The 16,592-nt window shown below is 46.2% G+C and overlaps 1 protein-coding gene across 3 annotated transcripts in view; it reads left to right on the top strand.

Moving 5' to 3' along the window:
• ZNF185 (zinc finger protein 185 with LIM domain) overlaps positions 1 to 15,279 on the top strand; it is a 67,166-nt gene extending 51,887 nt beyond the window's left edge. For all 3 annotated transcript variants that reach the window (XM_036271678.1, XM_036271676.1, XM_036271677.1), the window contains 7 exons: positions 1,150 to 1,347; positions 4,375 to 4,485; positions 5,553 to 5,633; positions 7,953 to 8,024; positions 9,611 to 9,713; positions 12,078 to 12,176; positions 13,108 to 15,279. In XM_036271678.1, coding sequence (XP_036127571.1) covers positions 1,150 to 1,347; positions 4,375 to 4,485; positions 5,553 to 5,633; positions 7,953 to 8,024; positions 9,611 to 9,713; positions 12,078 to 12,176 — 664 coding nt within the window. In that variant the 3' untranslated portion in view covers positions 13,108 to 15,279. The remainder of the gene's footprint in view (positions 1 to 1,149; positions 1,348 to 4,374; positions 4,486 to 5,552; positions 5,634 to 7,952; positions 8,025 to 9,610; positions 9,714 to 12,077; positions 12,177 to 13,107) is intronic.
• Positions 15,280 to 16,592: the final 1,313 nt, after the last annotated feature.

The raw sequence follows: 16,592 nt of genomic DNA, 5'->3' as shown, positions 1-16,592 counted from the left end.
CGCTGAGCTTGAGAAAGGCATTTTTGTTTGTTTTAAACAGGATGTTTAACTGATGAGCCCTAGCTCCTGCTTACACCCCACCTCTGTACCCCAGATTAGAAATGGGAAGTGTAAAGGCAGGTACTGATCAGATTGAGTCACAGGGATAAGATTGAAGTTGCATCCTGACTGCCATTTATGAGCTGCAAGAGGAACCTCATCCCAGCTTTTTCATCTGCAAAAAAAGAAAAAATTATGTTGTCCCATAATAATAGCAGTGACTATTTCGCAATAAAGAAGATAAGGACGTCCTAGCTGCGAAAACAAAGCCTCTACAGTCTCTGCGCGCCTGCGCGGGCACTCGTCAGCCTCCCAGGCGCTTCGTGGCCGGCGTGTGTGCGCCTGTGCCGCTGCCATTTCTTGCAGCCCTGAGCCAGGACTGCGGTGCCCCCCAAGACACGCGACCCTCAATCAAGAAAATGGCTGCCCTGAGCTAGATAGTCTTTGGCAGGGCTTATACTGCGGCTTTGCTCGCGCACGCCGCCAGATGGCGAACGCGGATCACAAATGGGTTTGGCTGTATATCTCGGGGTGCCTGGGAGCTTTTGGGTGTATGTGGTCCTTCCCACCATTGTGGGGTCACCCTTGTGAGAACCTAGTGTGTGTGACAGTCCTGATCCGTCTCCGTTGCCCCACTCAGCTCGCCAGGGCAGCCTGGAGGAGAAGCTCCTTCCCAGAAACCAGGGGCGAGGAGGGGCCGGTCGCTGCAGGGCCTGGCTGCGTACACTGGTCTGAGTACTGGGGCCTGGGAATAAAATATGGCTAGGACGTCTTTTCAAGTAGGACAGGTGGACTAGGACAAGGGATCCCGGTGGGAGGAAGGAGACAGGAGTACCACTGTTCCTAGCTAGATTTTCTCTTTTAAAACCTCTTTCAACTCATCGGGTGTTCTTTGGGATTCCGCCTTTGTTGGTGGGGAGTAATGGTGCTGGGGTCCCCCTGAGAAGGAGACAGACTGCTTTCCCCTGTGGGAGCAGTGTCAGCCTCATCTCTGCTCCATCCCCCAGGAGAGGAACTGCTGTGCCCACAGAAGGTGACATCAGTGTGCAGTGGGTGAGCAAGGACTAGTCCCACTATTCTCACTTCATAAGGGCACTCATTCTTCCTCAGCTCCTTGGCTGGTTTTGAGGAGAGGAATGTGGTCACCAAGCTGGGAGATACCTGGCAGGAGAAGCCTGGAACTCCGAGAGGTGGCCAGAGAGACCCAGCTGCACCTACTCAGCAGCCTGAAGACCCCAGCACTCCAGAGCATCAGAGCAGCCTCAGAAGACCCCAGCAGCTCATAGATTTGGAGAACCAGGCCAACAGGTAAGGACTCCTACAGCCAGGGTTTTGTCAAATTCCACAACCCAGAACAAACCCAGACATGTTGAGCATGCCAGTTACCTTCTGCAGTTATGACTGGTTAGGAGCCAGTGGGAAGCTGACCAGCAATTGACATTGGAGGGGCAGGTCTACGTGGGCTTCAGTTTGCAGCTACAGCGTCAAATCTGATAGACCAAGCCTAACACAGAAAACCATATTGTCGGCAGCCATTTGGGCCATGAAGACCTGGATCAGGAGAGGGATATGGGTCGCTTTTGCCATTCATGGAGACAGAAGGTTTGTGAGGAAGGTGTGCCCTGGTGTGGGTGGGACTCACTGCCAGAGATACAGGAAGTTCAGTGAAGTCTTCCACTGTCACTACCACCAGTTTGGCCTTGCATAGCAGCATTTGGGTGCTCCTTTTGCTCCCCAGAGAGTTTTCCCAAAGTGGCCATGAGTGTGGGAATGGCCTCATGTGAGCCAGTTGTAGGTAGCAGCCATATACACATTGAACAAGATGTTCATGGCCTTGCCCACCTGCCCTCAGGGAGCACCCAGCATACCAATCAACACAATAGCAATAGCACCATAGTGCAGGCACCATTCTGATGCTTCATTCATACTCAATTCTGACACCAGCACTATAGGGAGATTCTGTTATCTCTGTTCTACAGATGAGAAACTGAGGCAGGGCTGGGGTTAATTAGCTTGCCGACACTGATCCAGCCAGGCAGTGGTTTAACAGAGATTAGAACCCAGCCAGTCAGAGCCCAGTCGGTACTGCGAATCACTGTGTTATATCTGCTGCCTCTCTATTTGTGATAAGCCCAAAAAAGAAGAAAACTGAAGTGCTCTGGAGAGTGGCCAGGACAGCAGATGTTGTAGCTAGAATAGTCTGGGAAAGCTTTTCTGCTGAGGAAGGGACAGTGCAGTTGAGACCTAGCACACAAGGAAGAACCAACCTGGCAAAGAACTTAGGAAGATAAAAAATGGGTAGAGGAAGCAGCATGTAAGAGGTCATGGTAAGAGAGGGAGTTGGGAGGAAGGGACTGAAAGAATGTCCTTGTAGTTTGGAGAGTAGGAAGTGAAGTGAGGAGGGGATAGGAGACCAGGTGGGTGGGGCCAGGGCTGAACCTGTAGGCTAGGAGGAGGAGGCTATAGGAAGGAGTTGGGATCTTAACAGATGAGGGTTAGGGAGCCCTCTCATTGGAGATCTCACATTGCTTACATTGCAGTCCTGGAGGGATCCCCATATTTTTTGCCTTGCTCCCTCAGCTCTGCTGTCCCTTTGATTGTTGTGCTGGGTGTGGATCAGAGGATGCCAGACACTTGTTCAATCAGAAGAGGATGCTGTGTCTTTCCCCTTGCAGTCAGTCCTCTTTTCACTCTCTGGCTCTGTAATTTATACTCTATCTTTCTTTCCAGATTCTCAGGAGGCTTTCACTCTCAGCCAGTTTATCTCCTCAGCTTCCATGATCCATTCCTGTGCAATAGGGTGACGTAGGCATATGCACAGAGTGACTGGGCACTTTGAGGCCTGGAGTGAGAGGGCAGGTACCCCGGAAGGGCTTCCTGGAAGAAAAGGTGGTTTTGAGTGCAAAGGTAGGAGAAAGGTCATTCAGTATGGCTAGAGCATCAAGTACACATGACATCATTTGAGAAGATGTGGCTGGAGAGACAAGCAGGTGCTAGATCATTATTGCCCCACACACACACTCTTAAACTAGTTGAGGTCTTGGATTCTTGGCCAAGGGGTGATGCTCCAGAGCCTAGACCGGGTGGAGGCAGACCACATCCAGAGCATGATCTGAACAGCAGCATGTTGGAGAGAAACCAAAATCAGCCCAGGGCAGTGTGCACCCATAGAGCTGGTCTGAGGCTGCTGGAGAGTGGGCAGATGTGAAATGGACAGCACAAATGGAGCAGAGGTGTCAGCGGTGATGCCAAACAGGATACCCTGAATTACAGTAGGCAGCTGCAGCAGTTTTAGTAGGGGACTGGGGACCTGAGAGAGGCAGAGTGAGAGAAGTAAGGGCCTGGCCAGAGAAGGGCCTTGTGAGCTGGCTAGGAGGTTGGATTCCAGGCCAGAGGCTATGTGTCGCAGTCGAGAGAGAGAGATTCAGAAAAACCATTATACCTGTCAGTTTCCTGCCTCTGTTCATGGGCAGTGCCTTCTAGAATGAGCTGCATCCAAGTCTCTTCCTTGGTGATGCTTAAATTTATTTGTTCCTCTCTATCTCAGCCTTGTGTTCTCCAGAGAGTTCACTGGAGGATTGGGGGGAGGGGAAGCTGATCCTAGGAAGGAGCTATCCAATCCAGTGAGGGGGTGAGTTGGGCTGTGTCTGTCAAGTCCCCAGTAGCCCCATTGATGTGCTCTAACCAAGCAAGTCACAGGTCAAAGCTCTTGGCTACAGTGGGAGTTATGGGTGGATACTAGAAGATTGGAGTCTTGCCACTGACTCACAGTGTGACCTGGGTCACCTAGCCTGGGTTTCCTCATGTGTAAAGTGAGTGGTACCACTTATTGACCTCAGGAGTCTTAAAGAGCAAAAGTTCAGTGATGTGCGCCCTGGCCAGTGAGAGCATCAGCTCATGAACTGAAGGGTCACCCTGCCAGTGTGGCTCAATGGTGAGAGTGTCAGCCCACACACCAAAGGGTCATGGGTTCAATTCCAAGTCAAGGGCATGTACCTGTATTGCAAGTTTGATCCCCGGCCCTGGTGAGGGCACATGCAGGAGGCAACCAATCAATGTGCCTCTCTCATATCAATGTTTCTCTCTCTCTCTTTCCTCCTCCCTCCCTCCCTCTCTTCCACTGTCTCTAAAAATCAATGGAAAAAATATCCTCAGATGAGGATTAACAACAACAAAAAGAAAAAACTCAGTGATTTGCAAGGGTTATTTCCAAAATATCAGCATTAAAAAGAAAAACAAAACTTGAATTGGAAGTCTGGGGATTAGGGTCCAAAACCCCTGTTTGATATCAGCTCTCAGTATGGACACACTTGCCCCTTCCTCTACTTCTTACAGGGTGAGAAACCCCTCAAGCTGTATGGTCACTGTTACAGTCACTGCTGCCGCCGAGCAGCCTCATGTTTATATCCCAGCCTCCCCAAGTGAATTGGACTCCAGCTCAACCAGGTAAGGACATGTTTTCTGGGTTGTTTCCTCCCTGGAGCTAAAGGATTAGACTTTTGTCTCATGTCACTTCTCTGACATTAACTCTAGTGCCTCCCCTAACTCCTAGCAGCCCATTGGTTAAGGGGCCACATAGTATAGCCAAAGACTCTGTCCCAATGAGAAGCTGAGGTGGTACTTCCTAGGGCTCTGCCATCCATAAAACCTTGCTAATAGCTCTTGGGAAACATTCCTGGAAAGGCCAAAGAAAGCCCACTGAGGCCAGGGCATATGTCTGTCTCCCTTACATTACCCATCGTAAGGGATGTGCACACCCACTGCTTCATGCACATTCCTGGCCTCACCTACAATCTTAGCGTATAGGAAGGGAACTGTTACAGGGAGGCTGAGTGAGGTTTGTGTGTATGGTGGGGGGTTATCAGAGGGGCTTCTATTGACATCAAGCACAGAAATAGGGTTATATTGGGACTGGTGAGCCCAGCATGAGGAAGACCGTGTTTCTAATGTTGCCAGGGGCCTGGCCAAGAAGAGATGACTTCTGGGCCTCTGGAGCTCTGTGAACGAGAAGGGAGAGGTTAGATTGCTGATGGAGATTCACACAGAGCGAAGAGGACCATCAGTCTAGGGTTGAGGCTTGGAGGCTCTCCTGATCCCAGTAGAAGAGGAAGAAAGCACAGTCAGAGGGGAGAGATAGCAAGTCCACTGTACTGAAGTAGGGGGTGGTGTGCCTTCAATAGTGTTGAGATCTGTGTGGAGGAGGATAACATATCACCACTGGCTGCAATGACCTTGCTAGGGCTCTCACATCCACACACAGCAAGCAGACCCCGTGGGCTTTGATTTCAGCCTCAGTTCCAGTGGGCTCAGCAGTCCAGCAGCTCCCATTTGCCACTTTTATTGCCCAGCTTGAGCACACCAGAGCCTCTGCCCCCAGGCCTTCCCATTAGCTCCTTCACTTCATTCAAACCAGCTCGAGGTCCTCATAGCCCTGAACCCCTCCTTTGGGCCAAGCCCAGTCCCCTGGAATCTTTCTGTATACCTCTTTCTGTTCTGCTGTGTTCCTTCCACAGCAAAGGGATTCTCTTCGTGAAGGAGTACATGAATGCTAGTGAGGTATCTTCCGGGAAGCTGGTGTCTTCGTGCTATAGCAGGTGAGAGCAAGTCCCTGAATCATTTACGTCGTGGCCTTCTCCTGCAGCACCCTGTGTTGTCCTCATTCCTGCATCCCCAGTACTTCATCCAGGACTTGGCCCAGAGTAGCTTCTGTGTAATCATTTATTGAATGGATGAGTGATGTAATTGCCTATGGACATGATTTATGCATTTCCAGCTATTCTGCCTAACTCAGTGCCTTTGTGTTCCCTCTTTATCATTAATTCATCCTACACCCCACTTCCAGTGCCATCCCTTTCTGCCTGTCTTTGTTTCTTAATACACTACAAGCTTTCTTTTGTGAAATACTGAGAGCATCACTATATACAGAAGTGGTGGGGCCCTTACAGACCATCTAGTTAATTTCATCTTGTTCCAGAACATGGGGCTCCTCTCTTCAGTTCCCACGCTCTTTCCAGCATACCAAGTTGCCTCATCTGAACACACATTTGACTGTAGGTCCTGATATGTGCATAACTCATCATCTCTTCATTTGCTTGCTTCCTGAAGCCATGTGGAAGGGTTCCTCTATACCACATCAATTAAAACAGCTCACACCGAGATAGCATGCTCCTGGGAGTGTTTTTTTATAACACACTATCCTACTGCTAGGGTGAGGATTTTAGGAACAGAGCGAAGCATCCTGGTCTTACTTCAGGATTGGGCCTCTGGGGATTCTAGACCAGTTTTCACTGGTGCTATAAAATGATGAGCATAGGGGTCATGTTCAAGCCCCACCTTTGACCCTCAGTGGCTGGATTATTTTGGACAAGATATTCGACCTTTCTGAGCCTCAGTTTCTTTATCTATAACTCTTTAGGGTGGTTTTTCTCACCAGCTTTATTGACATATAATTTACATTTCATAAATTTTGCTTTTTGAAATGCACAGTCCGGTGTTTTTTAGTACATTTACAATGTTGTGCAACCATTAGCACTATCTAGTTCCCCATGAACACTTTCATCACCTCAGAAGGAAACCCTGTACCCATTAGCACCTCTCGACACCACCAGCCACAGCTCCTAGCCACCACTGATCTATTTTTTTCTCTATAGCTTTGTTCAGAGAGGTTTTGAGATTAGAAATAACATATGCAAAACCTCCAGCACCACAAAGGGAGCTGCCCTTGCCATTTAGCATTTGCCTCTATGGGTGTCATCTGATTGAACTTTATCCATCTTCTGTTTTTTCTTCTCCCAGTCCCACCACTCTGTTAAATTTATTTCTTACACTCTGACAATTAAATTTATTTTAAAACTGAATTTAATACTCAGTCAAAATGACAAGCCAGTTTTACGTCTTATGACAAGCCAGTAGATTTTCTTTGATAATGAGAATTATGTAGTCCAGTGTGTTTTCCTCTTTTGCCTCAGGAGGATTAGAGATAAGCTTAATGCTCTGAAGAAATCAGAGCCTGGGCTGAAATTCTAGCTCACGCCTTCCTTTGGACGTGACTTTAGGCAGGTTGCTTAACCTCTGAGTCAGTTTTCTTGACTAACTCAGGGGGTCATTATATGGATCCTATGAGAATGGCAGTTTCACTAAAAGCACACTGTGGGGCTTGTAGTTAGTCGCCCTTCCCTGGCAATAGTTTTATTTTTTTAACCATTAGTTTTTATTATAAAAAGTCTTATTATTGTCCGGCCGGTGTGGCTCAGTGGTTGAACATTGACCCATGCACCAAGAGGTCGCTGGTTTGATTCCTGGTCAGGGCACATGCCCAGGTTGTGGGCCCAGTCCCCAGTGGGGTCATGCAGGAGGCAGCCAGTCAATATTCTCTCTCATCGGTGTTTCTATCTCTCTCTCCCTCTCTCTTCTTTTCTCTCTAAAATAAATAAAGGAAAAAAATTAAAAGTTTTAAAAAAAAGTTTTATTATTGAAAAATTATGATGAAAAAAGAAAGAAAAATCTCACTCTTAATCTCACCCTGTAACCCAGGCACAGGTATTATCATGGAATGTTTTCTTTGTTCCCATCTCTGGTGGTGTCTAATTCCTGCTGTGAGTGGGCTCCTAGTGACTGTCGCATTATAGCCCAGACACATATGTGGGGAGAAAAGCCCTGCTTCTTTCCTACTGCTTCACCATGGCAGATCCTCTTTGCCCCCCACGCAAGGGCTCTTCTCTAAGAGAATTATGCCTCCTCGGCACCAAGTTTAAAGCTTCCCTTGCCATTTTGCAAAACAGATGGTGGCTGGCCATGCAGAGTCACGTCTCAGCTTATGGCCACAGTGTTAATGAGGAAAGCATCCCCACTCATGACGGGTAGTAACCTGGCTCTCACTTTCTGCCCTCCCCTTCCTCTATCACCCCGTGTAGCATCAGCAACACTGAGGACTCCTTCAACATGGACAAGAAACCCCCATATGACAGCACGCCATACTCTGAGAGGTAAGTCTACTATATTACCAGGGAACTCATGGGTCTACAGGGGAGAAACAGTTGAGGGGGATTTCCATGCTAAGTCCACTTGCTTTTGTCTTCTGTTTTGCTGTTTCTGATCCACTTTCATATTTGTCACACCACTGTGTATCCCTTATCAGGATGTCACACTTGTGTCAACTAAAGCCTTCAAACCCAGCTAAGATGAGGGTGAACACAAAGGGCAACTGAGAAAGGAGATGGTGGTGTCTGAAAGCCCAAGGGGCTCATGTCAGCAGGACAGGCCCTTGAGATTAGAACCTAATTGATCACTTCATGAACTTGTAAATCTGACTAGAATTAAAAAAAAAAAAAAAAAAAAAAAAACTACAAAAGAGAGTAGTGAGTGGGAAATGAAGTTGCTCTTATTAAGAAGCCAGAAAAGAGTCAGAACCATTAATTTGAAATGAATGAAGGTGCAGAGAACACTTCATTCAGCAGTTTCAAAAGCTGTTACTAAATGGTCTTAATGATAAAGAAGTCCCATTTTTCTTTTTTTTCTTAAATGTGTTTCTATTGATTTTTTAGAGAGAGAGATAGAAACATCGATGTGAGAGCGAAACACCGATCAGCTGCCTTCTGCCGCCCCTTATTAGGGACTGAGCCCACAACCTGGGCATATGCCCAGACTGGGAATCAAACCAGCGACCTCTCAGTCCATGGGATGATGATGCTTAATCCCCTGAGCCACACTGGCCTGGCAGAAGTCCCATTTTTCAATTTTTAGAATAGGGAGTAAGGAATCTTAGAGATACAGTTTACGTAAGTCACAGTAAAGAAAACATGTCTGGAAAGAATAAATAATATCTTAAGTCACATAGTATCATAGGGGTCCAAGAGTATACGGTCTGAGAGGCAGGGCTCAGTGGTCCCAGGTATGAACAGAAGTGCCATGAAGACAGATAGCCAGGTAGGGCATACAAGGACATGTCTCCTATAGGAGAAAAGATGGGTCTTCCTGTTCCAGAGGGGAGCAGATATGCTAGGCAAGGGGCAAGGAAGGGCAAGCTGCCTGGTATAAGAATCACATCTGGCTCAGCTGATGTGGCTTAGTGGTTGAGTGTTGACCCATGCACCAAGAGGTCACCAGTTCGATTTCCAGTCAGGGCACACGCCCAGGTTGTAGGCCCAATACCTGGTGGGAGGCATGCAGGAGGTGGCCAATCAATGTTCTCTCTCATCAATGTTTCTCTCTCTTTCTCTCTCTCTCTCTCTCTTCTCTCTCTCTCTCTCTCTCTCTCTCTCTCTCTCTCTCTCTCCTTTTCTGTCTCTAAAATCAATAAAGAAAAAAAATATTTTAAAAAAATCACATCGGGGTATCTACACATACAATAGCGAGTATGAAGATACATGACCACTTTCTAGAAATAATGTAAGAGTCTACAGAGGTCCATTCTGGCCCAGTGCTATGTGACCAATTGCACACCACAGAAAAAAGATGGCAGGCTGAGAATCCTAGCAGCAAACCTAAGCCTGGCTATGTCAAACCAGAGGGTCTGACTGTATCACATCAGTAGTCTACATTCCAGACTGACAACTTGTTTTTCATCTCACAGAATAACAGGAGGGATCTGTACTTACTGCAACCGAGAGATCCGAGACAGTCCAAAGATTACCCTCGAACATCTTGGCATCTGCTGCCATGACTATTGCTTTAAGGTAAGGAAGAAGGTTGGAGCTACCGTTGTTCCTAGCCATGTTCAGGGTCAAGAGTGAATCAGAGAGCCTGGCCGGTGTGCTCAGTGGTTGAATGTCGACCCATGCACCAAGAGGTCGCCAGTTCGATTCCCGTTGTGGACCCAGTCTCCAGTGGAGGCATGCAGGAGGCAGCCAATCCATGTTCTCTCACATCGATGTTTCTCTCTCTCTTCCTTTCCTTCCTCTCTCTCTCAAACCAATAAAGAAAAAAAATGTTTAATTTAAAAAATTAAAAATTAGTGAATCAGGGAGAGTTGCATTTACCTGGTAGAATTGCATTTACCTGGCAAGATTGAGACTGTATGCAAGGGAACAATAACAGTGAGGCAGTGGACTAATCCACATATTGGAGGTCCTAGTGGTGACAGAGAACTGTTCAAGTGAGTTGAAAGAGTTGAGAGTCAAGGAGTGGGACATCTGATTTGCAGATTTGGTAGTGACAAGGTGTAGAGCAGCAGTTGTCACACTTGACCATCCCCTGGAGGGCTTAAGACACAGAGCCCTGGACCCCAACCCATTTTCTGACTCAATACATCTGGATGGGATCTAAGAATTGGCCTCTCTAAAAAGTTCCCAGGCACTGCTGGTCCAGGGACCCCATGTAGAGTTTGGCCAGAGCATTGAAAGAAAGGAACAAAAGGCCGGGATATTGGGGAGCTCTTCCATCTACATGGATCCGGAATTGACTCAGGACAGGAGTACTGATGGAGGGAGAAAATAATCCCAATTTGAAAATCACAGACAGAGGGGCACAGCCTGGAGACCAGCAGATATTTTCAATAAGAAGGGAGCAGGGGGGATAATTTGAGGACCAGTTGTAGTCTGTGGACTCCAAGTAGTAGTATATTTTTCAACGAAAAGGTTGTTATACATGGTTTGCCAAGGAACGTTTTGTTTCCTGATTACTGGACTTATTCGAAAAGTCCTAGAAGATTTTGTCAACTTTTGGTTATATACTTAGTTCCAGAGCACTCCTGTTAAATAGCAAAATTCCAGGAGCCTGAGAAATAATCAGCTCTTGAAGTACTTGGTCTCACAGTGCTGACTGTTAGGGGAAGGTGCAGTCGGAGTGGGGGGTTGTCCCTGGGAATGCTTTGTGAGGGAGATGGGTCTGGAGTCTGAGGTGAAGGAGTACACAGGGGTATTTTCCAGGTGGCTGAGCATGACCAAAGGCAGCTGGCTCCTGGCCCACGGCACAGAGGGAATAAGAGTAGGAAAGCAGGAGGTCCACAGGAGAGGGAGTAGGTATGGAGGAGACATGGAGGGACAGTGGTTTTAAACTTGCCTGATTGGGGCTCACATAAGAGCTGGGAAAGTTGAAGTTGTAGCAAACAGTGCGGCCTGATATTCTTGGGTGATTCTTGGAAGGTGGGCTGGATGCCTGAGAGCTGCCTCATGGACCATGAGCACAGAGGTCAAAAGGGAGTTATTTTTCTAGGATGCCAAAGCTGCTCAGAACCAAGGATCACAATCCTGGTTCCAGCATCAGAGCTGATGTTATTCCACCTTCACTCTGCTGCCTCCCAGGAAAGGTCACCCCATTGCTCAAGCTCATTTGTAAAAGTTAGTCTGTCAATATCCTTAATTATAGGTTTTCCTTCCCTTTATTAGGTTGATATAACATTTAAAAATACCAGCTGGTATTGTTGCATTTAGAAAAAAAAGAGCCCTGGCCAGGTAGCTCAGTTAGTTGGAGTGTTGTCTCATATACCAAAGGTGGCAGGTTTGATCCTCGGTCAGGGCACATACCTAGGTTGTGGGTTTGATCCCCTGTCGGGGCACATACTCTCGGGAGGCAAGTGATCAATGTTTCTCTCACACATCGATGTTTCTGTTTCTCTCTCTCTCTCTCTTTCCCTTCCTACCCCTTCCTCTCTTTCTAAAAATCAATGAAAATATATCTTCAGATGAGGATTAATAAAAAAGAGGGAGAAGACACCCATGGCCACAGCATCTTAACAACTCTTCAGAGTCCCTGTTCTCCACAGTGTGAAGCATGTTGCAAGCCAGATTGTATTTTTTTAATGTGTTCCTAGAGGTGACCCCCAAAATGATCAGCACCATCAGCTGGCAAAGTTGAGGTTTAAGTCCTGGTCCATAGTAACTAAAATGACAGAAACACAATACAGTGAGTTATATGCTTAACATTACATGCTTAAACATTTTGTATCTGTTTTCTGTCATTTTTTAATTGTCTGCTTCAAAGTCCAGAGTGTGCCTTCTACTCAGTGTCTGCCTGCCTACCTTGGTCAGGAGCTCCCTCCCCACTGCACTGTTTATGCTGCTTCATTTGTATATTGACCTCTAGCTTGCTTTCTCTTTCAGTGTGGCATTTGCTGTAAACCGATGGGTGAGCTCCTGGATCAGATCTTTATTCACCGTGACACCATTCACTGTGGGAAATGCTATGAGAAGCTCTTCTAGGTGGGTGCTGGCACCCCAAAAGCCAAGTATTCAGGATTATTAGAGGGAAGACATGTGCCCTGGTCTGTCTCTGAGTCACAACCCAGGACACCAATATCACTCTTCGCCTTTATGTTCAGGAGGCCCCCGAGTCGTCTGTCCCTATGCTCTATGATACTTTGAAGTCTTAGGTGGAAAGACCCTCCTCAGAAACACTTCCAATTTGCAGGTGTTGTAGTCTCTTCCTCTCAAGAAGCGCCTTCCATGTAGTGCCTCAGCTGAGCCATCTAGCTGCCCTGGGAGGCCAGCCGGACATGTGTTGTTAGCCTCATTTAGGGACAAGGAAATAAAGACCTAGAAAGGAAAAGGGGCTGGGGAAACACCTGGCTGGTGGATGGCAGAATCAGGACCTCAACCCTGCACTTCAGATTCAGGTTCAGAGCTCTCTTCTGTAGGCCCTTGGCCACCTTCACCATAGCTCATATAGCATAAGATCAGAACTCGACAGCCAGGGTGTTTAGTAAAACAAGATACATCTTGGGGTGGGGACAGCAGCAGGTAAAAGCCAGAATAAGTATGCATGGGTGGGAGGGAATGGTGCCATCATGGGGCTGGCCTAACCAGGAGAGGCTGCCCAAGCAGCCTCTGGGCCACATTGTCAACACTGCCTGCAGACAGGTTCGTGTGGTAAAAGCCAGAAGATTCAACCCCAGTGTCTGAGCTGCATGAGGCCCAGTGCCCATAGGACACTGCCTTTCTGGATCCTGGTGGCCCTTCATCTTTAGCACCTCCTCAGCTAGAAGCACAGAGCAGAATATCTCCCTTGAAGGCAATGGAAATGGGTTGCAACCCAGTGTTCTACCAGCTACAAGCAGTCACCCACCCCAAGAGTCTCTGGTCATTGGATTGGATGTGTATTTCTAATCTCATGGCTGCTTCTGTTTTCTTTTAGCTCCCCCAGGCTGAGAAGAAGCTGATGACTCCTGGACAAGTTTGGCTGTCCCCAGTTGCCCCAAGTTGCTAGCTCCTCTTCCCTCACCATTTGATTTCTTGATGCTTTTGCCCTTCTCAAGTTGAATTTGCTTACATCCAGTAGCATATGTTAATGATGCTATGATAATTACTTGTGTGTGTAGCCTTTTATAGGTCAGACAGTGCTTCACATCCATGATCTTATTTCAGATTCAAGCAAAGAGGATTGAACAAGAATTCCATCTATGCTTCCCTAAAGAGTGTCAGCTTCCTGATGAATTTAGGTGGCCTGGTATGATAGGCATAGGCAGGAGCATTGGGTTCAGTGTGTAGTGACTTGGGACAGAGAGCAAATCACATTTTGGTTTGTAGCTCGGAGTGTACCTTTGGGACTGTAGAATGCAAGGAGAACCCTGAAGCTTCTGAAGGGCCAGGTTGAAGACTGTTGACGATCCCTGGTGGGTAAATAGCAGACATTGAATGCTAGAGATTGGCATAGGCCAATGTTTAGCTTGTCTGTTTGCCATATATACATTTTTAAACTTTCCATATACTTTTAAAAGTAGTTAGTAGCTTTTGATTGAGTTATATAGAATATTTTAATTCCTTCTACCACCTTTCACTATATAGTTGAGGTTGTTTTCCTGCAGGCGTGTATTGAAATGTTTACACAATTTGGTTTAAATTCTATAAGATGTAATTCTTAGGAGGCTATTGACCAAAGGAACATCTATGTCTGAATCTTGATAGCTGATTAATACCTTTGCCCTCAATTCCCAGTCCCTAAATTTTACACAAAAATATTCTAAAGTAGGTTTTAAAGTGTATACACTCCAACAGGATTAAGAAGGGAAAAAAGCAGCTAACATTCCTTGAGGCCTTACTACATGCCAGACATTATCACAAAGTGATGGCGTTAATCCCCATAATTCTGTGTAGAGGGCATTCTTGTCCCAGTTTACAGCTGAGGATATTGAGGTTCGGAAAGGTGGTCATTATATTATACAGAACCATTGCTGTCTCTTTCCAGTAACAGTAACAACAACAGCCAACATTAATTTAATGTTGAGTATGTGCAAAGGTTATGTAATCCTACCAGGTAACACAAACCCCTCAGACCTCCCCTGAGGCACACTCTAACAAAGAGGGGACTGTATGAAATCGGTCCTCTGGGCATCCTGAGTCCCCTAGTGAAGTACCACAAGGGCCAAATTACCCCTCTTCCCTCTCCTCCTCTTTCTCTGAAAAAATTTCTGAACTGAGATGCTCTCAGCTGAGAAGAGATTTGACTCAGAGACCTTCCCAAAGAGGAGTTTGTTGACCCAGGGAAAGCTCCAGTGGGCTAGCCAATCTGAGCACAGGGCCTTCAGTGATCTATTTTCCAATCCAAACTCTGTCCCAAGCTAGTGGAAACCCATTGGCTGGCTGGACAGATGCAGGCCAGTGATGCTCTGTTCAGGTTCAGTTGTGCTCCTCTGCCTTTCCACCAGCATCATTGTGTAAGCTCCTCAAGAGGAGGAACACCCTGAGAGTGTTTCTAATGAAAAATTAGGGCCTGTTCTCTTGATTGTATTATAAAATGTCTCTACATCTCTCTACAGTTTCTGAGTCCTATGCACATTGGCTGGTGGACTTGTTCTTCCTACCAAATGATTAGAGTGGAACATTACATTTATTTGCATAGATGTGCATCAGATTTGCTTTGGAGGGAATAAGTGGTATAATTACAGACACTAAATGTAAGCTGGTCTTTATAAAGTCTAGCCTGCAGAATGGGACTTTGCACATGGAAGGCACTGACACAGAGGTGCTGAGTGAATGAGTAAAAGGGAAAGAAAGGTCACTCCTTTGGGTGAGAGGTGCTATTCCTGAGTCTTGGTACAGGCCCAGCTGATGGAGTGCAGGATAAAGAGGTCCAAGTTAGGCTGGCTTCCCCACCGTCAATATACACTTTACCTTTAAGGGAGTTTTAGAACCAACGTGCAATATATTGACAGACAGTTTGCAAGATCAATATTGATTTCAATCTAAACCAACCTCTTTCAATTCTAAAAAGGCATAGAATTCTGCAGGCTCAAGGAAGAGGGGTGGTTGTATTACACTTTTGCTTCTTTTTAATTGCCTTAATCATACTTGCTTAACCCACATTAATGTACACGATTAAAATAAATATTAAGATATTACATTGTCAATATTAAGGCTTCCTTTTTTAAGTGTAATAACTTGGTGTATTTGGCTGTGTGATTTATTTTCTCCTATTACCTGAAGCCATTCTCTCTATACAAGCTAGTAAATACTTTTAAAAATATCAACTCTGAAGAGAAAAAAATAACAAGATCTAGAAACTATGCATGCAGAAAACATGGAAACTCTAGATTTGTTAGATCTTAATGAAAAATATTTTATTCTTTTGGGACCATCTCCCCTTCATTGCCATTGCAGACAAATGGCCACCTAGTCCTTATTGCACACTTGCAATGACTAGGAGCACAGTCCCTTGTAAGCCCATTCTGTCTGTGTACAGGCTCAGTTTTAGAAAATACATTCTTCAATTGAGTTCTGTTTCCCTTTATCACTCACTGGTAACCTACAATCCCTATGTACCAGCCTTTAAATAGATAAAGATGCTTATTAGGGTCGCCTTTTGTTAACTCTTCTCCCATTTAAACACCCCTGGTCCCATCAACTCTTCTTTGACAGTAATTCTGAATATGCATCTTCAAACACCCTCCTCAGAGGTGTCCTCCCACACACATCTGAACCCATTTCTCCAGATGTGTATCAATGGGCAAGACAGTTTCATCTTGCTCATTAAGACCAGTGCCCGAGGCTGTCAGAATCCTGTTGAATCATCATTCTGCCTATCAAGTGATCCATGCTTCTAAGTTGTATATCCAAAGATACAATTTGCATACCATCTATGTCTTGATCCAGCCCAGGGACAGAAAAGGGTGATCAAGGAAGTCCAAAAATAGCCCTGGCTGGTTTGGCTCAGCGGTTAGAGTGTCGGCCCATGGACCAGAGAGTCCCCGGTTTAGTTCTCAGTAAGGACACGTACCTCGGTTGCAGTTTGTCCCCGGCCCTGGTTGGGGTTGTGTGGGTAGCAACTACTCGATGTGTCTCTCTCACATCGATGTTTCTCTCTCTTTCTTCTCCCCTCTCTCCCTCCCGCTCTATCTGAAGATAAAATGCAAAAATGTCCTCGGGTGAGGATAAAAAAAAAAAGAAAGAAAATCCAAAAATAGAAGACATGACAGAGAAATCCCTCCACTACTGAACGAGGACCTTGGACCCAATGTTCAATAGCTGTTGAACTAGTGCCCCTGTAACTACTTTCTCACCCCAACCTCAGCCACCATCTAGGCTGCATGCGTACAATTGGGAAAGGAAGAAGAGGTTTTATTACTGCAAAAGACAAAGACTACATCTGTAGCTCCTAACCAGATATTTCCAGGACTTGTTGGT

Source organism: Molossus molossus, unplaced genomic scaffold (assembly GCF_014108415.1).
Source record: "Molossus molossus isolate mMolMol1 unplaced genomic scaffold, mMolMol1.p scaffold_m16_p_2, whole genome shotgun sequence".
Classification (NCBI taxonomy): domain Eukaryota; kingdom Metazoa; phylum Chordata; class Mammalia; order Chiroptera; family Molossidae; genus Molossus; species Molossus molossus.
This window is presented reverse-complemented; position numbering and strand designations above follow the sequence as displayed.